The 22,737-nt window shown below is 45.2% G+C and overlaps 1 protein-coding gene across 2 annotated transcripts; it reads left to right on the top strand.

Moving 5' to 3' along the window:
• Positions 1–1,133: 1,133 nt before the first annotated feature.
• Positions 1,134–21,741, top strand: LOC109886883 (forkhead box protein K1). Of its 2 annotated transcripts, XM_031811405.1 has the most exons (10): positions 1,134–2,370; positions 5,551–5,763; positions 12,488–12,665; positions 12,753–12,899; positions 14,311–14,504; positions 15,242–15,247; positions 15,418–15,584; positions 16,968–17,252; positions 20,821–21,000; positions 21,164–21,741. In XM_031811405.1, exons 1-10 carry the CDS (start codon positions 1,940–1,942, stop codon positions 21,382–21,384), a joined length of 2,022 nt encoding a protein of 673 aa, XP_031667265.1. In that variant the 5' UTR covers positions 1,134–1,939; the 3' UTR covers positions 21,385–21,741. The 2 variants fall into 2 exon arrangements, with proteins under 2 accessions (XP_031667265.1, XP_031667266.1); XM_031811406.1 differs by lacking the exon at positions 15,242–15,247.
• Positions 21,742–22,737: the final 996 nt, after the last annotated feature.

The raw sequence follows: 22,737 nt of genomic DNA, 5'->3' as shown, positions 1-22,737 counted from the left end.
GGTGGTGTGAAGAAGAATCCAATACGTTACCTTGTCTGTGGTGGTGTGAATGTATAGCGTACTGGGATACTATCTTACTGTGGTGGTGTGAAGAAGAATCCAATACGTTACCTTGTCTGTGGTGGTGTGAATGTATAGCGTACTGGGATACTATCTTACTGTGGTGGTGTGAATGTATAGCGTACTGGGATACTATCTTACTGTGGTGGTGTGAAGAAGAATCCAATACGTTACCTTGTCTGTGGTACAAATCACACTATTGTGGAAGCACCTCCTCTAGGAGTTTGAATGTGGCTGTTTGAGAAGGGTTTGAATCCTAAGCAACCTGCCTTACTCATTGTTTTAAAGTGCAATAGACCAACATAGCTACTGTAGTTGGTCAAAAAGCTGTTGTGCTGGGAAAACCCTTGGTGGAGCATGGGTGGAAGAGGCCTTGTGGTGCTGGGAAAACCCTTGGTAGAGCATGGGTGGAAGAGGCCTTGTGGTGCTGGGAAAACTCTTGGTAGAGCATGGGTGGAAGAGGCCTTGTGGTGCTGGGAAAACCCTTGGTAGAGCATGGGTGGAAGAGGCCTTGTGGTGCTGGGAAAACCCTTGGTAGAGCATGGGTGGAAGAGGCCTTGTGGTTCTGGGAAAACCCTTGGTAGAGCATGGGTGGAAGAGGCCTTGTGGTTCTGGGAAAACCCTTAGTAGAGCATGGGTGGAAGAGGCCTTGTGGTTCTGGGAAAACCCTTAGTAGAGCATGGGTGGAAGAGGACTTTGTGATGTGCATGTTCATTTCCTATCTTCAGACCAATGTCCATTCTCACTTAAAACTGAGTTTCTGTTTTGTTTTTAATCACACACACACATTTTGATTGGTCAATACATATTTCTACTTTATTCCGTTAAGCCTAATTGTAGTGTTAAGACTGGGTCATTACGTACGTTTCGTTTCCGATCCCAATACCGCCCTCGTGTGGATGTAAATACACAGCGCTGCCCTTACAACAACAACATACAAAGATTAGTTTTGAAACTGCAGTAACATCAGTCAACTGTGGTATTTTGGATGCAGCAAAATTACTCTATTTAAAAAATATATATATATATAAAAACAGTGCTATTTTGTACGCAGTATTTGTAACATACAGCTGTTAGACTTTAAATGCAGTTAAATTGCACTGACTGCAATCTTTTTTTCCCGTTAGGGTGGTAACTCGCCTGGTCCCATTCCAAACTGTTGATCCACGCTCCATACTTTCCAGTTCTCTTGTACTTTCCGCATTTATAAACACAGTGTAGAGAGAATCTCTGGTCACCAAGTTCATCTCCTTCACACAGAGAAAAGTTCACCTTCATATTACGAACAAACAGTCGGGGATAGCAGTGACCAAACAAGTAATCTGCTCAAATTAAAAACATTTCTCATTCTGGCCCGGAACCAATGCCATATGTCACGCACGTGTCGCCCGGTTCCTGGAAACGAGCATTAACCCTCTCCCGTCCAAAGCCTCCTTTTCCCGTTTAGAAACAAATAAGACAAAAACAATTCATCTTAAGATAATATTGTTAAATAAGATTACAATATGCCTAACATCTTCAATAATAATAGTCATCCCGGTCTTGAACAATGCTACAAATAAATAGGCCTCGTGGGTTATAGGATGGGGGTGTATATACTGAGCAGCAACAGTGTGATGTTTACCACTACTCTTATCGGTGTTATTGGACTGAGGGTCGAGACAACTTTTCGAAACTAACGCCATTTCCGGATTCACACTCCCTTATTCACCCCGGGTTTTCGCCGTGGCCAGAATCCATGTTGTTTCTGTCTCTCTCCCACAGCGACGGAGCTCGTGAGCGGCCTGTCCAATAACCCTTCACGTTACTGGGACCTGTGTGTCTGAGAGTCGAGAGTGTGTTTGTATTCAACCCCCCACCCCACCCCCCCAAAAAGAAGATGGCAGACTTTCGGGACGACACCGGAGCTCGAGCCCTACTGGCCTTGCAATCTGCCCCGTGCAGCCCTGTTCGAGTCGGGGTGACCTCACCCGCATACCCTCCCAATTTCACCTTCTCGGGCTCTTCGGTGCTGAGTCGGGGCTGCGCGATGCCTCCTCGCCTCGAGTCTCCTCCTCGGGCCCTGGCCAGGCTCGAAGGCCGGGACTTTGATTTCGTCATGAGGCAGCGGACAGTGACCGTAGGCCGTAACTCGTCGCACGGCTCCGTGGATATAAACATGGGTCACTCGAGCTTCATCTCTCGGCGGCACCTCCAGATCACCTTCGAGGAGCCGTGCGGGTTTTCGCTGCGCTGCCTCGGGAAGAACGGCGTCTTCGTGGACGGCGTGTTTCAGAGGAGAGGCGCGCCTCCCCTGCAGCTTCCCAGGGAGTAAGTACCTGCCACAAGTCACATTTTTAGCTGCCTACTGTAAAGTTAGCAACATTAGCATGCTAGTTATGTTAAAGAACTTTTTTTTTGGACTAGTTAATAAACAAACACCTGCCACAATTCAAATTTTTAGCTGTAAGTTAGAAAGTTAAGACAACTAGTCAAAGTTGTCTACTCTATGCATTAGCCATTCGCATTGAAAACCCGATATATATAGCCACAGTCTCCTAGCTTGGTTTAAAACTACATTGGGAAGATACGAGCTTTCTTGAGCTGTTTAGCTAAAGTGAATCCATTGCAGTCTTATGGTCTTTAGGAGACTGTAGCTAAACGGAAACATTTTAGAGTTAATTTGTGTTAACTAGCTACTCACTGTGGTTTTTGACGGACGGTGGTGGCGACATTGCGGCCCGTAAACACAGAATGTAAACAGTCACTCACAAGTCAGCATGACTGCTATTTACTATCAAATCAAAGTTTATTGGTCGCGTAACACAGATCTGCAGGTGCAGCAATATACTTGTGTTTCTAGCTCCCAACAGGGCACTAATACCTAGCAAGTAATACAAAAAAATACACACATTATTCCCCCCCCTCCCCTCCCCAAAAATATATAGATAGATAGATAGATAGATAGATAGACAGACAAACACCAATCCACTGATTTGAAGGGGTTTAATATATACATGAATAATACATGGTCAAAAGTATGTGGACAACCCTTGAAATTAGTGGATTCGTTTATTTCAGCCGCACCTTTTGCTGACAGATGTATATAATCGAACACACGGCCATGCAATCTCCATAGCCAACATTAACAGTAGAATGGCCTTAGTGGAGAGCTCAGTGACTTTCAACGTGGTACCGTCATAAGGATGCCATCTTTCCAACAAGTCAGGTTGTAAAATGTCTGCCTTTCTAGAGCTGCCCCCGCAGTCAACTATAAGTGCTGTTATTGTGAAGTGGAAACGTCTAGGAGCACCAACGGCTCAGCCTCGAAGTGGCAGCCTCGAGGTGGCCTAAATGTAATTGATTTAATCTTTCAACTAGGCAAGTCAATTAAGAACAAATTCTTATTTACAATGACTGCCTAACCTGGACAACTCTGGGTCGATTGTCCCTATGGGACTCCAAATCACAGCTGGTTGTGATACAGCCTGGAATCGAACCAGGATCTGTAGTGACACCTCTAGCACTGAGATGCAGTGCCTTAGACCGCTGCGCCACCCGGGAGCCCAAGCTCACAGGAAGGGGTCGCTGAAGCTGGTTGTGATACAGCCTGGAATCGAACCAGGGTCTGTAGTGACACCTCTAGCACTGAGATGCAGTGCCTTAGACCGCTGCGCCACCCGGGAGCCCAAGCTCACAGGAAGGGGTCGCTGAAGCTGGTTGTGATACAGCCTGGAATCGAACCAGGGTCTGTAGTGACACCTCTAGCACTGAGATGCAGTGCCTTAGACCGCTGCGCCACCCGGGAGCCCAAGCTCACAGGAAGGGGCCGCTGAAGCATTTTTTTATTTTTTTATTTTTATTGTTGTCTGTCCTCCGTTGCAACACTCACTACAGACTCCAAACTGCCTCTGGAAGCAACGTCAGCACAATAACTATCGATCAAGAGCTTCATGAAATGGGTTTCCGTGACTGAGCAGCCGCACACAAGCCTAAGATCACCGTGCCGCAGCGCCAAGCCGTCAGCTGATCACACAGATGACAATACTGTTGCTTTGATTTTTTGTAATGAGGAATAGAATTAAGAATCCTATGATGTCATCTCAAATCATCCAATGGGATCTCATCAATTAGATTATATATCTCCTCCTTTTCCTGGTCACACACACATTTTTGAAAGGAGAACAAGGGATAGCTCCTGTTCTTACCCAGGTATGTGTGTGTTTTTAAAAATGAAGTGTGAGGCAGGTACAGCTGTCAATGGTAGTGTGTGTGTGTGTGTGTGCAAAAGTCTGTCTATATGCTAACCTGCTGCCACCAACTGAAAAACTTAGTGGCACCAGTATCACCAAGGGAAAATGTTAGTCTGGAGGCCTGTACACACCGGTGTGTTAAAAGGTTCCGCCCCATAAAAAAAACACACCCAAAAACGAACTGCCTGTAGCTCCAGGACCTGAAGCAAGGCTATGCATATTCATGATACCAAATGCAAGGCTATGCATATTCATGATACCAAATGCAAGGCTATGCATATTCATGATACCAAATGCAAGGCTATGCATATTCATGATACCAAATGCAAGGCTATGCATATTCATGATACCAAATGCAAGGATATGCATATTCTTGATACTATTTGAAAGGAAACACTGAAGTTTGTGGAAATGTTAAATGAATGTAGGAGAATGTAACACATTAGATCTGGTAAAAGATAATACATTTCCTTATCTAACTTAGGACTTTAGGTGCAGTGTAGATTTTGGCCACTAGATGGCAGCAGTGTACGTGCAAAGTTTTAGCCTGATCCAATGAACCATTGCATTTCTGTTCAAAATGTTGTCTCAAGACTGCCCAAATGTGCCTAATTGGTTTATTAATAAATTTTCAAGTTCATAACTGTGCACTCTCCTCAAACAAGAGCATGGCATTAGTTCACTGTAATAGCTACTGTAAATTAGACAGTGCAGTTAGATTAACAAGAATTTTATCTTTCTGCCAATATCAGATATGTCTATGTCCTGGGAAATGTTCTTGTTACTTACAACCTCATGCTAATCATATTAGCCTACGCTAGCTCAACCTCATGCTAATCATATTAGCCTACGTTAGCTCAACCTCATGCTAATCATATTAGCCTACGTTAGCTCAACCTCATGCTAATCATATTAGCCTACGTTAGCTCAACCTCATGCTAATCATATTAGCCTACGTTAGCTCAACCGTCCCGTGGAGGGACCCACCGATTCTGTTGAAGTTTTAAACTTATTGCTGGGTTGGAACGAAAGCCTGCACTACCAGGAAGTAGGAAGTGTTCTACTGAAGAGATGTCTAGTAACTCTAAGATATACTGAAGTAAACACCTCCGTCCATCTTCCTCCCGATCTCCTCCTCTTTCCTCTCCTCCTCTCCTCCTCTTCCCCCTCCTCTTCCCCCTCCTCTCCTCCTCTTCCTTCTCCTCATCTTCCCTCTCCTCCTGATCTCCTCTCCTCCTCTTCCTTCTCCTCCTCCTAGATGTGTGTTCAGGTTCCCCAGTACAGTGATCAAAATCCAGTTCTCCTCTCTGTTGTCTGGGGAGGAGTCGAGAGAGGAGGAGCAGCGGTCTCCCCCGCCCCGCCTCACCCTCCTCCCACACATCTCCCCCCTCAAGATCAGCATTCCCACAATGCACCACGAGGACCTGCGACACCTGGTCAGCCCGCTGCCCTCTCCGACAGGGACCCTCAGGTGAGGAGACACACCAACACATGCCTGCTCTCACTCACACACACACACACACACACACACACACACACGTTCAGAATCTCTGAATTGGCTTTAGTGGAGGCTCGTGCCATGACACCATAATTCGGGGAATTTCAGATCGTCCCTGATTTGTCTAGTTTTTATTTTGGTGATTGTTAGTTCTCAAACAACATGATCTTATTTCAATATATAGCTCTTATCTTTTATTTCAATATATAGCTCTTATCTTTTATTTCAATATATAGCTCTTATCTTTTATTTCAATATATAGCTCTTATCTTTTATTTCAATATATAGCTCTTATCTTTTATTTCAATATATAGCTCTTATCTTTTATTTCAATATATAGCTCTTATCTTTTATTTCAATATATAGCTCTTATCTTTTATTTCAATATATAGCTCTTATCTTTTATTTCAATATATAGCTCTTATCTTTTATACATACTTTTATATCTGGCTTTTAGTCATTTTAATTTTACAATAAAAACATTTATCCGTTTAGAAAAATTATATACTTTTATTATTATTATTATTATTATTATCTTCTTTACTGTTTGGACAAAGGTGCCTGAAAACACTCGCCCAATACCCCAAAAACCTGGAAAGAGGAAGTATTCTAGCATATTCCCTGTGTGTCTGTCTCCCCCTGGTGGTGTGTGTGTTGTCCTGCACCACGTGGGCCATCCGGTGTCATAGTATGTGTACACAAGCCATATATGGCACGGCAGCCGCTAGCAGGCTCCTGATTGGTCCAACCCTAGGTTATTTTTTATTTTTTTGCCTCGGCTTGTGTTTTTTTTCTCCTGCTCTCCACTCACTGGTTTCCTTTTCAGAGCTCCCCCTTAGGCCCCACTCACACACATACACACACTCCCCCACACACACTCCCCCACACCCCCCACCCCACACACACACACTCCCCCATACACACACTCCCCCCCCCCCCACACACTCCCCCATACACACACTCCCCCCCCCCCCCCACACACACTCCCCCATACACCCCCCCCCACACACACTCCCCCATACACCCCCCCCACACACACTCCCCCATACACCCCCCCCCCACACTCCCCCCCCCCCCCCCCACACACACACACTCCCCCATACACACACTCCCCCCCCCCCCCCCCCCACACTCCCCCATACACCCCCCCCCCCCCCCCACACACACACACCCCCCCCCCCCCCCCCACACACACACCCCTTCCCTCGCTCCTATCACACTGTGGCCTTTTTCAGGCTTGCTACTTTAGCTACTGTAACACCCCTCCCCCCCCCCACAACAATTAACACACTAACACACACACACACACACACACTCCCAAAACAGAAACATTGGGCCTTCACATGGTAATACGAGCCACTGATCTAGTTGGACAAGTTTATACTGTGTGTGTTTATATTCTCCCCAAACCTCCCCCTCTCCTTGGCAGTTCTCGTGCTGACACTGTTGGGGGGGGGGGGGGGAGACGGAGAAGAGGAGGGATGTGTAGGGAGAGAAGGGGGTGGAGTGTTGTCGTTTGTAGCAAAAGTAAAGTGCTGAAAAAAGACTGATTTATTATAAAATACATGAGTGAAGAAAAGGTTGTGAGAGGTTAATGACAGGGGTTACTACCCTGTTAATTACAACTATCTATTTCTCTACTTCTACAGTTGTGTCGTTTGGAGGTTCCATAGTTGTAAACCTATTTGCATAGTTCTAGACCTATTTACATAGTTCTAGAGTTCTAGACCTATTTACATAGTTCTAGAGTTCTAGACCTATTTACATAGTTCTAGAGTTTTAAACCTATTTACATAGTTCTAGACCTATTTACATAGTTCTAGAGTGGTACACCTATTTACATAGTTCTAGAGTGGTACACCTATTTACATAGTTCTAGAGTGGTACACCTATTTACATAGTTCTAGAGTGGTACACCTATTTACATAGTTCTAGAGTGGTACACCTATTTACATAGTTCTAGAGTGGTACACCTATTTACATAGTTCTAGAGTGGTACACCTATTTACATAGTTCTAGAGTGGTACACCTATTTACATAGTTCTAGAGTGGTACACCTATTTACATAGTTCTAGAGTGGTACAACCTATTTACATAGTTCTAGAGTGGTACACCTATTTACATAGTTCTAGAGTGGTACACCTATTTACATAGTTCTAGAGTGGTACACCTATTTACATAGTTCTAGACCTATTTACATAGTTCTAGAGTTGTACACTTATTTACATAGTTCCAGAGTTGTATCATTTTACGGTTCCAGTTAGTTCTAAGGTTGTTTAATTAGAGTTTTAACTGTTCTCTAGTTCAGTGTTTCCCATCCAGGAGTTCTTGGCCTCTCCACAGGAGGTACTTGAAGACTCATGAGACCATAGGCCTACTGGTAAAATGTACATGAGGGGTACTTCAGGGTTACTCCGGCAGAGCAAAAAACAATTGGTGGAACACTTAAAAGATCAGGAACCACTGCTTTAGTTGTAGAGCTGTACTGCTCCGGTTAGTTCTACGGTTGTTTGATTATAGTTCTACGGTTGTTTGATTATAGCTCCAGTTAGTTCTACGGTTGTTTGATTATAGTTCTACGGTTGTTTGATTATAGCTCCGGTTAGTTTTACGGTTGTTTGATTATAGTTCTACGGCTGTTTGATTATAGCTCCAGTTAGTTCTACGGTTGTTTGATTATAGCTCCGGTTAGTTTTACGGTTGTTTGATTATAGTTCTACGGTTGTTTGATTATAGCTCCAGTTAGTTCTACTGTTGTTTGATTATAGTTTTACGGTTGTTTGATTATAGTTCTACGGTTGTTTGATTATAGTTTTACGGTTGTTTGATTATAGTTTTACGGTTGTTTGATTATAGTTTTACGGTTGTTTGATTATAGTTTTACGGTTGTTTGATTATAGTTCTACGGTTGTTTGATTATAGTTTTACGGTTGTTTGATTATAGCTCCAGTTAGTTCTACGGTTGTTTGATTATAGTTTTACGGTTGTTTGATTATAGTTTTACGGTTGTTTGATTATAGTTCTACGGTTGTTTGATTATAGTTTTACGGTTGTTTGATTATAGCTCCGGTTAGTTTTACGGTTGTTTGATTATAGTTCTACGGTTGTTTGATTATAGTTTTACGGTTGTTTGATTATAGTTCTACGGTTGTTTGATTATAGTTTTACGGTTGTTTGATTATAGCTCCAGTTAGTTCTACGGTTGTTTGATTATAGTTCTACGGTTGTTTGATTATAGTTCTACGGTTGTTTGATTATAGTTCTACGGTTGTTTGATTATAGTTCTACGGTTGTTTGATTATAGTTCTACGGTTGTTTGATTATAGTTCTACGGTTGTTTGATTATAGTTTTACGGTTGTTTGATTATAGCTCCGGATAGTTCTACTGTTGTTTAATTATAGTCCTACGGTTGTTTGATTATAGCTCCAGTTAGTTCTACGGTTGTTTGATTATAGCTCCAGTTAGTTCTACGGTTGTTTGATTATAGCTCCAGTTAGTTCTACGGTTGTTTGATTATAGCTCCAGTTAGTTCTACGGTTGTTTGATTATAGCTCCAGTTAGTTCTACGGTTGTTTGATTATAGCTCCAGTTAGTTCTACTGTTGTTTGATTATAGCTCCAGTTAGTTCTACTGTTGTTTGATTATAGCTCCAGTTAGTTCTACTGTTGTTTGATTATAGCTCCAGTTAGTTCTACGGTTGTTTGATTATAGTTCTACGGTTGTTTGATTATAGCTCCAGTTAGTTTTACGGTTGTTTGATTATAGTTTTATAGTTCTACAGTTTGATTTGAGTCTGAACGTTTTCCTGTCTATTTTCTTTCTCTCTCTCCTTTCATACGTCTTTCACTCTTCTCTCCTTCCTCTTCTCTCCTTCCTCTTCTTTTGTTTGAACCACCTGCAGACGCACTACAGCATCTGAGCCAAAACAAACACACACACACTCTCCCAAGCAGTGTTAACTCTGCTGCCCAGAGGAGGGGCCTGTGTGTGTGTGGTCTTGGGATCTTCCCACTGTAACGTAGGGATATACAGGGCCTTCAGAAAGTATTCAAACCACTTCACTTTTTACACCTTTTGTTAACGTTAAAGCCTTATTCTAAATTGGATTATATCGTCCGTCCGCCTCCCCCCCCCCCTCATCAATCTACACACAATACCCCATAATGACATCGCAATACCCCATAATGACATCGCAATACCTCATAATGACATCACAATACCCCATAATGACATCACAATACCCCATAATGACATCACAATACCCCATAATGACAAAGGGAAAACAGGTTTTTAGAAATGTTTGCCCCAAAAAATGTATATATATCACATTTTACGTAAGTATTCAGACCCTTTCCTCAGTACTTTGTTGAAGCACCTTTGGCAGCGATTACAGCATCGAGTCTTCTTGGGTTTGACTCTACAAGCTTGGCACATCTGTATTTGGGAAATTTCTCCCATTCTTCTCTGCAGATCCTCTCAAGCTCTGTCAGGTTGGATGGGGAGCGTCGCTGCACAGTTATTTTCAGGTCTCTTCAGAGATGTTTGATCGGGTTCAAGTCCGGGCTCTGGCTGGGCCACTCACAGTATTTGGTTATAAATGTAATGTTGCAGGGTGGTCAACCATCCTCCAGGAGATTCCAGCTGCTGGGGGTGCAGGCTTTTACTCCAGCCCTGCTCTAACACAACCACTTTGTAAAATATCAGCTGCTCAACAGGAACCTTGATAAGCTGACTGGTGTGTTTGAGCAGGGTTGGACCAAGAACCTGCACGCCCAGTAACTCTCCAGATGGAGGGGTGACGGACCACATGTGTTTTATACAGCAGCCAATCAGAGCAGAGCAGGCTCCAATAGCAGGAGATGGTATCTAATACATGGGATCAGACAGCAGGAGGAGATGGTATCTAATACATGGGATCAGACAGCAGGAGGAGATGGTATCTAATACATGGGATCAGACAGCAGGAGGAGATGGTATCTAATACATGGGATCAGACAGCAGCAGGAGGAGATGGTATCTAATACATGGGATCAGACAGCAGCAGGAGATGGTATCTAATACATGGGATCAGACAGCAGCAGGAGGAGATGGTATCTAATACATGGGTTCAGACAGCAGGAGATGGTATCTAATACATGGAATCAGACAGCAGGAGGAGATGGTATCTAATACATGGGATCAGACAGCAGGAGGAGATGGTATCTAATACATGGGATCAGACAGCAGGAGGAGATGGTATCTAATACATGGGATCAGACAGCAGGAGATGGTATCTAATATATGGGATCAGACAGCAGGAGATGGTATCTAATATATGGGATCAGACAGCAGCAGGAGATGGTATCTAATACATGGGATCAGACAGCAGCAGGAGATGGTATCTAATACATGGGATCAGACAGCAGGAGGAGGAGATGGTATCTAATACATGGGATCAGACAGCAGGAGGAGATGGTATCTAATACATGGGATCAGACAGCAGGAGGAGATGGTATCTAATACATGGGATCAGACAGCAGGAGGACATGGTATCTAATACATGGGATCAGACAGCAGCAGGAGATGGTATCTAATACATGGGATCAGACAGCAGGAGGAGATGGTATCTAATACATGGGATCAGACAGCAGCAGGAGATGGTATCTAATACATGGGATCAGACAGCAGCAGCAGGAGATGGTATCTAATACATGGGATCAGACAGCAGGAGATGGTATCTAATACATGGGATCAGACAGCAGGAGGAGATGGTATCTAATACATGGGATCAGACAGCAGGAGGAGATGGTATCTAATACATGGGATCAGAAAGCAGTGGTGTTATTGGCTCAGTGGGAGGTTATTTTAGTGGTGATAGTATGGTGGTGTTATTGGCACAGTGGGAGGTTATTTTAGTGGTGATAGTATGGTGGTGTTATTGGCACAGTGGGAGGTTATTTTAGTGGTGATAGTATGGTGGTGTTATTGGCACAGTGGGAGGTTATTTTAGTGGTGACAGTATGGTGGTGTTGTCATTTAGTGGGTTATGGTGACACCCAGGGGCCTCTTTCAGTGTTACAATTCACCAAGGTCCAAATAAATTAATCTGGAACACAGCGTAGGGGCCGGCGGCGCTCAGTAAATCTGCACAATTGTTCCAGGTAATGGGTTTTTGTCAAATGTTCAGTGTAAATGGTTTAAAGTAGTCCTAGGATTGTATGGTTTGTTCAACTTTGAACTCCATGGTTTCTCCTTGACATACACTCATTTGATTTTTTATTTAAGAATGTATTCGCTATTCCGTTAGGTGGAGTTACCCTATTCTATTCTAGATCTTACTCTCTCTCTCCTCATCCTTCTCTCATCTCATCCTTCTCTCCTCTCCTTCTCATTCTCCTCTCATCCTTCTCTTCTCTCCTTCTCATTCTCCTCTGTCTCCCCTCTCATCCTTCTCTTCTCTCCTTCTCATTCTCCTCTCATCCTTGTCTCCTCTCCTTCTCATTCTCCTCTCATCCTTCTCTTCTCTCCTTCTCATTCTCCTCTCATCCTTCTCTTCTCTCCTTCTCATTCTCCTCTGTCTCCCCTCTCATCCTTCTCTTCTCTCCTTCTCATTCTCCTCTCATCCTTGTCTCCTCTCATTCTTCTCTCATCTCATCCTTCTCATTCTCCTCTCCTTCTCATCCTCCTCTCCTTCTCCCCTCTCATCCTCCTCTCCAGTGTTCCTAACTCGTGCCCGGCCAGTCCGAGGGGTGCGGGGTCATCGGGTTATCGCTACGGACGCAACGTGACATCTGACCTCCAGCTGGCTGCGGAGTTCGCTGCCAAGGCTGTCTCCGAGCAACAGCGGGGCGTTGCCGAGCAACACGGAGAGTCCGGCGGTGGAGACAGCCCCAAGGTATACTTCACTCTGTGTGTGTTTGTGTCTACTGTGTGTGTGTGTGTGTGTGTGTATATATTAACCCCTATCTCCTGTCTTATCCAGGATGAATCTAAGCCTCCTTACTCGTATGCCCAGTTGATAGTCCAGGCCATCTCTTCAGCACCAGACAGACAGCTGACCCTGTCTGGAATCTACACACACATCACCAAACACTACCCCTACTATCGCACTGCTGACAAGGGCTGGCAGGTAACTAGACACACACCTACCACTACCCCTACTACCAGGTAACTAGACACATCACCTACCACTACCCCTACTACCAGGTAACTAGACACATCACCTACCACTACCCCTACTACCAGGTAACTAGACACATCACCTACCCCTACCACTACTACCAGGTAACTAGACACATCACCTACCCCTACTACCAGGTAACTAGACACATCACCTACCACTACTACCAGGTAACTAGACACATCACCTACCACTACTACCAGGTAACTAGACACATCACCTACCCCTACTACCAGGTAACTAGACACATCACCGACCCCTACTACCAGGTAACTAGACACATCACCTACCCCTACTACCAGGTAACTAGACACATCACCTACCCCTACTACCAGATAACTAGACACATCACCTACCCCTACCACTACTACCAGATAACTAGACACATCACCTACCCCTACTACCAGGTAACTAGACACATCACCTACCCCTACTACCAGGTAACTAGACACATCACCTACCCCTACTACCAGGTAACTAGACACATCACCTACCCCTACTACCAGGTAACTAGACACATCACCTACCCCTACTACTAGGTAACTAGACACATCACCTACCCCTACTACTACTACCAGGTAACTAGACACGTTACCTACCCCTACTACCAGGTAACTAGACACATTACCTACCCCTACTACCAGGTAACTAGACACATTACCTACCCCTACCCCTACTACCAGGTAACTAGACACGTCACCTACCCCTACTACCAGGTAACTAGACACGTCACCTACCCCTACTACCAGGTAACTAGACACATCACCTACCCCTACTACCAGGTAACTAGACACATCACCTACCCCTACTACCAGGTAACTAGACACATCACCTACCCCTACTACCAGGTAACTAGACACATCACCTACCCCTACTACCAGGTAACTAGACACATCACCTACCCCTACTACCAGGTAACTAGACACATCACCTACCCCTACTACCAGGTAACTAGACACATCACCTACCCCTACTACCAGGTAACTAGACACATCACCTACCCCTACTACCAGGTAACTAGACACATCACCTACCCCTACTACCAGGTAACTAGACACATCACCTACCCCTACTACCAGGTAACTAGACACATCACCTACCCCTACTACCAGGTAACTAGACACATCACCTACCCCTACTACCAGGTAACTAGACACATCACCTACCCCTACTACCAGGTAACTAGACACATCACCTACCCCTACTACCAGGTAACTAGACACATCACCTACCCCTACTACCAGGTAACTAGACACATCACCTACCCCTACCCCTACTACCAGGTAACTAGGTTTGTGATGTAATGTTGTGTTCTCTCTCCGAAGTATCACCAACTCTCCTCCCCTTCCTCTGTTCCCAGAACTCGATCCGCCACAACCTGTCTCTGAACCGTTACTTCCTGAAGGTGGCTCGTAGCCAGGAGGAGCCTGGGAAAGGTAGTTTCTGGCGCGTGGACTCGGCCTCCGAGGGCAAGCTGGTGGAACAAGCCTTCAGGAAGAGACGGCAGAGGGGCGTGGCCTGCTTCCGCACACCGTTCGGACCGCTCTCGTCCAGGTACGACCCCTGAACCCTGACCTCTAGCTAATCAAGTTCGTGAAGAGCAACTGTTAGTAGAACCAGGTGTGTTATAGTGCAGGGTTGTAGTAAAAGCCTGCACACACAGTAGCTTCTCTTCAGACCCTCCTTGATGTATTGACCTGTAAACCCGCAGTTCAACAGTTATAATCTGTCTGTTTCTGCCTCTGTTTAACTCTCTCTGTCCTCTCCTCTCTGTCCTCTCCTCTCTGTCCTCTCCTCTCTCTCCTCTCTCTCTCTCTCTGTCCTCTCCTCTCTCTCCTCTCTCTCTCTCTGTCCTCTCCTCTCTCTCCTCTCTCTCTCTCTGTCCTCTCCTCTCTGTCCTCTCCTCTCTGTCCTCTCCTCTCTGTCCTCTCTGTCAGTTCAACAGTTATAATCTGTCTTTCTGTTTAACTCTCTCCTCTGTCCTCTCCTCTCTGTCCTCTCTCTCTCTCTCTCTCTCTCTCTCTCTCTGTCCTCTCCTCTCTGTCCTCTCCTCTCTCTCTGTCTCTCCTCTCTGTCCTCTCTGTCAGTTCAACAGTTATAATCTGTCTTTCTGTTTAACTCTCTCCTCTGTCCTCTCTCTCTCTCTCTCTCTCTCTCTCTGTCCTCTCATCTCTGTCCTCTCCTCTCTCTCTGTCTCTCCTCTCTGTCCTCTCTGTCAGTTCAACAGTTATAATCTGTCTTTCTGTTTAACTCTCTCCTCTCTCTTCTTCTGCTCTCGTTTAATTGGATAGAACAAAGTAAGTCTCTCTCTCTCAGTAAGGTGTGTGTCTGAAACAATCCTGGAGTGTGTGTTCGCTCTCACCTTATGAAAAGTCCCATTCTCAGTCTGAGAGGAGAGGGTGGTGTGTTTCGCTGGAGGGTGTTGTGTTTGCCGTGTGTTAATGCCCTAACCATTCCCCCTCTCTAGGAGTGCCCCAGCCTCCCCCACCCACCAGGGTCTCCTTTCCCCTCCCTCCAGTGGTCTTCAGACCCCAGAGTGTCTCTCTAGAGAGGGATCTCCGCTGTCTCACCACCACGACCTCGCTCACAAACTGGCCTCCGTACCAGAGTACAGATATACACAGAGCGCCCCAGGTAGGAAGGCATCTACACCACAAACTGGCCTCCTCACTAGATACAGAGCTACCCAGGTAGGGACACATCTACACCATAACCTGTCCTCCTCACTAGATACAGAGCTCCCCAGGTAGGGACACATCTACACCATAACCTGTCCTCCTCACTAGATACAGAGCTCCCCAGGTAGGGACACATCTACACCATAACCTGTCCTCACTAGATACAGAGCTCCCCAGGTAGGGACACATCTACACCATAACCTGCCCTCCTCACTAGATACAGAGCTCCCCAGGTAGGGACACATCTACACCATAATCTGCCCTCCTCACTAGATACAGAGCTCCCCAGGTAGGGACACATCTACACCATAACCTGTCCTCACTAGATACAGAGCTCCCCAGGTAGGGACACATCTACACCATAACCTGTCCTCACTAGATACAGAGCGCCCCAGGTAGGGACACATTTACACCATAACCTGTCCTCCTCACTAGATACAGAGCTCCCCAGGTAGGGACACATCTACACCATAACCTGTCCTCACTAGATACAGAGCGCCCCAGGTAGGGACACATCTACACCATAACCTGTCCTCCTCACTAGATACAGAGCTCCCCAGGTAGGGACACATCTACACCATAACCTGTCCTCCTCACTAGATACAGAGCTCCCCAGGTAGGGACACATCTACACCATAACCTGTCCTCACTAGATACAGAGCTCCCAGATAGGGACACATCTACACCATAACCTGCCCTCCTCACTAGATACAGAGCTCCCCAGGTAGGGACACATCTACACCATAACCTGCCCTCCTCACTAGATACAGAGCTCCCCAGGTAGGGACACATCTACACCATAACCTGTCCTCCTCACTAGATACAGAGCTCCCCAGGTAGGGACACATCTACACCATAACCTGTCCTCCTCACTAGATACAGAGCTCCCCAGGTAGGGACATATCTACACCATAACCTGTCCTCCTCACTAGATACAGAGCTCCCCAGGTAGGGACACATCTACACCATAACCTGTCCTCCTCACTAGATACAGAGCTCCCCAGGTAGGGACACATCTACACCATAACCTGTCCTCACTAGATACAGAGCTCCCCAGGTAGGGACACATCTACACCATAACCTGTCCTCCTCACTAGATACAGAGCTCCACAGGTAGGGACACATCTACACCATAACCTGTCCTCACTAGATACAGAGCTCCCCAGGTAGGGACACATCTACACCATAACCTGTCCTCCTCACTAGATACAGAGCTCCCCAGGTAGGGACACATCTACACCATAACCTGTCCTCCTCACTAGATACAGAGCACCCCAGGTAGGAAGGCATCTACAGATGCTCAGACAACTAAAGACAGTGTTTGTGTCCCCCCCCCCAGGTTCTCCAGTACATGGCCAGCCTGTGATCATGGCCGCCCCGCCCCACCCCCTGCCCTCGGGGATGGGTAAACCCCTGGCCTTGTTCTCGGGCCCCGGAGTCGCTGGGGGACAGACCCTCCACATGCTGCAGAGCCCCCCCAACACCCTCACCATGCTCCGTCTGGTCACCACGGCTACGGCCTCCCACCCCCCAAACGGCTACATCCTCACCCCCGGCGGGGGCCAGAGTCGTGGTAATACAGGCGCTGGCCAGCAGGGAGCAGAGGGCACCGGCGAGCAGAGAGGTACGGCTAGATTGTGACCCCAATCCCAAATGAACCCTCCTAGACCCTACAATCTGAGAGGATTTGACCAGTGATTAGTAATATGGCAATAGTTCTACCTCGCCCTCTGATAGGCTAGGTAGAAATGGAACCATATTGCTTACACCAATCAAATCCTTTGAAATCTCCACGAGTGTATTGTGCTGAAGGTTTATAGGGATCAGATGCATACTGTGTATAAACGGTGCCTTCTGGGAAAGTATTCAGACCCCCTTGACTTTTTCAACATTTTGTTACAGCCTTATTCTTATATATATACAACAAAAATAGTCTATTTACACACTACCCCATAATGAGAAAGAAAAAAAATGTATTTTTGCATTTGTGCAAATGTGAATCTATATGGTCTGAATACTGTATGTTCTACATATTTCTCACCCAAATCAAATTGTATTTGTCAACAGGTGTAGTGTCACCTTACGGTGACTAACAATGCAGTTTTAAGAAAAATAAGTGATAAGTAAAACAATATTTAAAACTAAAGTAATTTCCAATATATTTCTCCCCCAGACATGAGAGAGGTGTATGTATATATATTTCTCCCCCAGACATGAGAGAGGTGTATGTATATATATTTCTCCCCCAGACATGAGAGAGGTGTATGTATATATATTTCTCCCCCAGACATGAGAGAGGTGTATGTATATATATTTCTCCCCCAGACATGAGAGAGGTGTATGTATATATATTTCTCCCCCAGACATGAGAGAGGTGTATGTATATATATTTGTATATATTTTAATTTTATTTACATGTACTTTACATACTACTTTTTCACTACTTTTTCACTACTTTTTCACAGCTGCTGTTTGTTTTTCAATCTGGTTGATTTTATTCAAAATCGGACTTTTTCCTTTACCTCCAAAATTAAAGTTGACATAAATAGGTGGATAATATAATCCAGGAACTCCTTTTCCCTGTTTATTTATGTGTGTGTGTGTGTGTGTGTGTGTGTATATGTGTGTATGTGTGTGTATATGTGTGTGTCTGTGTGTGTGTGTGTGTGTGTGTGTGTGTGTGTGTGTGTGTTTGTTTTACGCAAGTTACATTTCATAGGAAATTAGTCCATCTGAAATAAATTCATCTAATCTATGGATTCCACATGACTGGGAACAAAGACACAGATATGTCACTTTAAAACATGAAGGTGAGTCTGCAGGCCGTGGAAGAACTGGGACATTTTCATCTTCCAGGAACTGTGTCCAGATCCCAACATGGGGCTCTGGTACATTATCATGCTGAAACATGAGGTGACGGCTTCTCCAGCGAGGCCTGTGGCCATTTTGGCTTCATCACGTTGGAGGTGGCTCATGGTAGAGAAATTAACATTCAATTCTCTGGCGGACATTCCCTGCAGTCAGCATGCCAATCGCACGACTTTGAAGGTGAGAATATGAATGAATACTGAAGTCAGTTACGACGGCGAACTGCACTCAGGTCAAGACCCTGGTGAGGACGACGAGCAGACGAGCTTCCCTGAGACCTTTTCGGACAGTTTGTGAAGAAATTATTTGGTTGTGCAGTTTCATCACCTGTCCGAGTGGCTGGTCTCAGACGATCCCGCGGGTGACGAGGTCCTGGGCTGCCGTGGTTACACGTGGCCTGTGAGGCCGGCTTCCTCACGTTGGAGGTGGCTCATGGCAGAGAAATGAACATTCAATTCTCTGGTGGACATTCCCTGCAGTCAGCATGCCAATCGCACGCTCCCTCAACTTGAGACGCCTGTTGCGTTGCGTTGTGATGTGTGACCAAAACTGCACATTTTAGAGGGGCCTTTTATTGTCCCCAGCACAAGGTGCACCTGTGTAATGATCATGCCGTTTAATCGGCTTCTTGACATGCCACACCTGTCAGGTGGATGGATTATCTTGGCAAAGGAGAAAGGCTCACTAACAGCGACGTAAACAAATTTGTTCACAAAATTTTTATAGAAATCAGCACTTTTGCAGTAGTTTTATATTGGTGGTTTATATTGGTGGTTTATATTGGTGGTTTATATTGGTGGTTTATATTGGTGGTGGTTTATATTGGTGGTTTATATTGGTGGTGGTTTATATTGGTGGTGGTTTATATTGGTGGTTTATATTGGTGGTTTATATTGGTGGTGGTTTATATTGGTGGTTTATATTGGTGGTTTATATTGGTGGTTTATATTGGTGGTGGTTTATATTGGTGGTTTATATTGGTGGTTTATATTGGTGGTTTATATTGGTGGTGGTTTATATTGGTGGTGGTTTATATTGGTGGTGGTTTATATTGGTGGTGGTTTATATTGGTGGTGGTTTATATTGGTGGTGGTTTATATTGGTGGTTTATATTGGTGGTGGTTTATATTGGTGGTTTATATTGGTGGTGGTTTATATTGGTGGTGGTTATATTGGTGGTTTTATATTGGTGGTTTTATATGGTGGTGGTTTATATTGGTGCTTTTATATTGGTGGTGGTTTATATTGGTGGTTTATATTGGTGGTGGTTTATATTGGTGGTGGTTTATATTGGTGGTGGTTTATATTGGTGGTGGTTTATATTGGTGGTTATATTTGGTGGTTATATTGGTGAGTTTATTGGGTGGTTATATTGGTGGTTTATATTGGTGGTGGTTTATATTGGTGGTTTATATTGGTGGTTTATATTGGTGGTGGTTTATATTGGTGGTTTATATTGGTGGTTTATATTGGTGGTGGTTTATATTGGTGGTTTATATTGGTGGTGGTTTATATTGGTGGGTATGGTGTGGTTTATATTGGTGGTTTATATTGGTGGGTTTATATTGGTGGTTATATTGGTGGTGGTTTATATTGGTGGTTTATATTTGGTGGTTTATATTGGTGGTTTATATTGGGGTTTATAATGGGTTATTGGTGGTTTATATTGGTGGTTTATATTGGTGGTGGTTTATATTGGGTGGTTTATATTTGGTGGTTTATATTGGGGTGGTTTTATATTGGTGGTGTTTATAATTGGGGTTTATATTGGTGGTTATATATTGGTGGTTATGGTGTTATATTGGTGGTTTATATTGTGGGTGGTTTAATGGGTGGTGGTTATATTGGTGGTGGTTAATAGTGGTGGTGGTTTATATGGTGGTGGTTTGTATTATTGGTGGTTATATTGGGGTTTGGTGGGGGGTTATATTGGTGGTGGTGTATATTGTGGTTTAATTATGGTGGTGGTTTATATTGGTGGGGGGTTATATTGGTGGTGGTTTATAATTGGTGGTGTTATATTGGTGGTTTATATTGGTGGTTATAGTGGTGGGGGTTATGATTGGTGGTGGTTTATATTGGGGGTGTTATATTGGTGGTGGTTTATATATTGGTGGTGGTTTATATGTGGTGGTGGTTATTATTGGTGGTGGTTTATATTGGTGGTGGTTTATATTGGTGGTTTATTATTGGTGGTGGTTTATATTGGGTGTTATATAAATTGGTGGTTTATATTGGTGGTTTATATTGGTGGTTTACTAATTGGTGGGTTTATATTGGTGGTTTATATTGGTGTTCAGGATATTAATACGTTTCTCCCCCAGACACGCAGCAGCAGAACAGGGAGCGAGTGATCCAGTCGTTGGAGGGAGCTCAACAGGGGGGTCAGGGGTCAGAGGGGCGTGGCCTATCTCTGGGGCTGCACCAACTTCCTGTCCGCCCTGTCACTCAGAACGGCAAACACACCGCCGTCGCCACGGCTACCGGCGTCGCCAACGCTTACGGTACGGCTACCTTAGCAACCGGTGTTGTTTTTTGTTGTTGACGTGGTTGGTATGTTAATGTCATTTGATGCATGGTGAGTTATGTCTCATTGTGGTGTTGTATTGACTCTGTCCTTCCTCTCTCCTCTTCCTCACCTCCCCTCCCTCCCATCCCCACCTCCAGCTCTGACCAGTCCTCTCCAGATCCTGGCAGCCCAGGCCTCCAGCTCCCCCCCAGTCCTGGTGAGCAGACAGCCCAGCGCGGGTCCTGATGTTGGGCCGGAGGTGCCAGGCGACCCCCAGGCTAAGAGGCCTAAGATGGAGGAGGACGAGGCGGCTCCTCCCCCCATTCAGCAGCCAGTCATCGTGGCCATGAGTTCTCAGCCACACGACAACAGAAAGTAGAACTGCTGAACTCTAACCCCTTGACCTGGTGTCTAGAGGAGGAGGAGGAGGGGAGCCTCTCTGGGTGAACCATCTCACCAGTCTGACCCCTGGGTCCCAGTGTCTGCTGGTTCAACCCCTGACCTGGTGTCTAGAGGAGGAGGAGGAGCCTCTCTGGGTGAACCATCTGACCCCTGGGTCCCAGTGTCTGCTGGTTCACCCTCTGACCCCTGGGTCCCAGTGTCTGCTGGTTCACCCTCTGACCCCTGGGTCCTGCTTCAGACCAGAGCCCTACTCCCAACATAGTGTACTGCTTCAGACCAGAGCCCTACTCCCAACATAGTGTACTGCCTCAGACCAGAGCCCTACTCCCAACATAGTGTACTGCTTCAGACCAGAGCCCTACTCCCAACATAGTGTACTGCTTCAGACCAGAGCCCTACTCCCAACATAGTGTACTGCCTCAGACCAGAGCCCTACTCCCAACATAGTGTACTGCTTCAGACCAGAGCCCTACTCCCAACATAGTGTACTGCTTCAGACCAGAGCCCTACTCCCAACATAGTGTACTGCTTCAGACCAGAGCCCTACTCCCAACATAGTGTACTGCTTCAGACCAGAGCCCTACTCCCAACATAGTGTACTGCTTCAGACCAGAGCCCTACTCCCAACATAGTGTACTGCTTCAGACCAGAGCCCTACTCCCAACATAGTGTACTGCTTCAGACCAGAGCCCTACTCCCAACATAGTGTACTGCTTTAGGTTTGAGGTAAGGACCAGCAGACACTGTGGCTCAGGAGGGGAGGGGCCCTGCAGGACCCGATGTGTGTTCTCCTGCTCTCTAGCGGAGGAGAGGAGGGGCCCTGCAGGACCCGGTGTGTGTTCGGAGGAGAGGAGGGCAGAAAGAGGAGAGGAGGGAGGAGGCTAATCTAATTTAGACGATCTGATTGTGTTTTAATTTCATCGTTGAAGGTGCTGAGTTCTAACCTGGGTCAACGACACACTGCAAATACTCTGTACTATAATACTCTGTACTATACTATAATACTCTGTACTATAATACTCTGTACTATACTATAATACTCTGTACTATACTACTCTGTACTATACTACTCTATACTATAATACTCGGTACTATACTATAATACTATGTACTATACTATAATACTCTGTACTATACTACTCTGTACTATACTACTCTGTACTATAATACTCTGTACTATACTATAATACTCTGTACTATACTATAATACTCTGTACTATACTACTCTGTACTATACTACTCTGTACTATAATACTCGGTACTATACTATAATACTCTGTACTATAATACTCTGTACTATACTATACTACTCTGTACTATACTACTCTGT

Source organism: Oncorhynchus kisutch, unplaced genomic scaffold, assembly GCF_002021735.2.
Source record: "Oncorhynchus kisutch isolate 150728-3 unplaced genomic scaffold, Okis_V2 Okis01b-Okis20b_hom, whole genome shotgun sequence".
NCBI classification, from domain to species: domain Eukaryota; kingdom Metazoa; phylum Chordata; class Actinopteri; order Salmoniformes; family Salmonidae; genus Oncorhynchus; species Oncorhynchus kisutch.
Note: the sequence above shows the minus strand (reverse complement) of the source record. Positions and strands in the feature narration are given on the sequence as shown.

Excerpts from the sequence above, each read along its gene's own strand:
- LOC109886883 (XM_031811405.1), top strand. The coding sequence starts at position 1,940 with ATGGCAGACTTTCGGGACGACACCGGAGCTCGAGCCCTACTGGCCTTG. Across the intron at positions 15,585-16,967 it reads ATATACACAGAGCGCCCCAG|GTTCTCCAGTACATGGCCAG; the intron begins GTAGGAAGGCAT and ends CCCCCCCCCCAG. Across the intron at positions 17,253-20,820 it reads GGGCACCGGCGAGCAGAGAG|ACACGCAGCAGCAGAACAGG; the intron begins GTACGGCTAGAT and ends TTTCTCCCCCAG.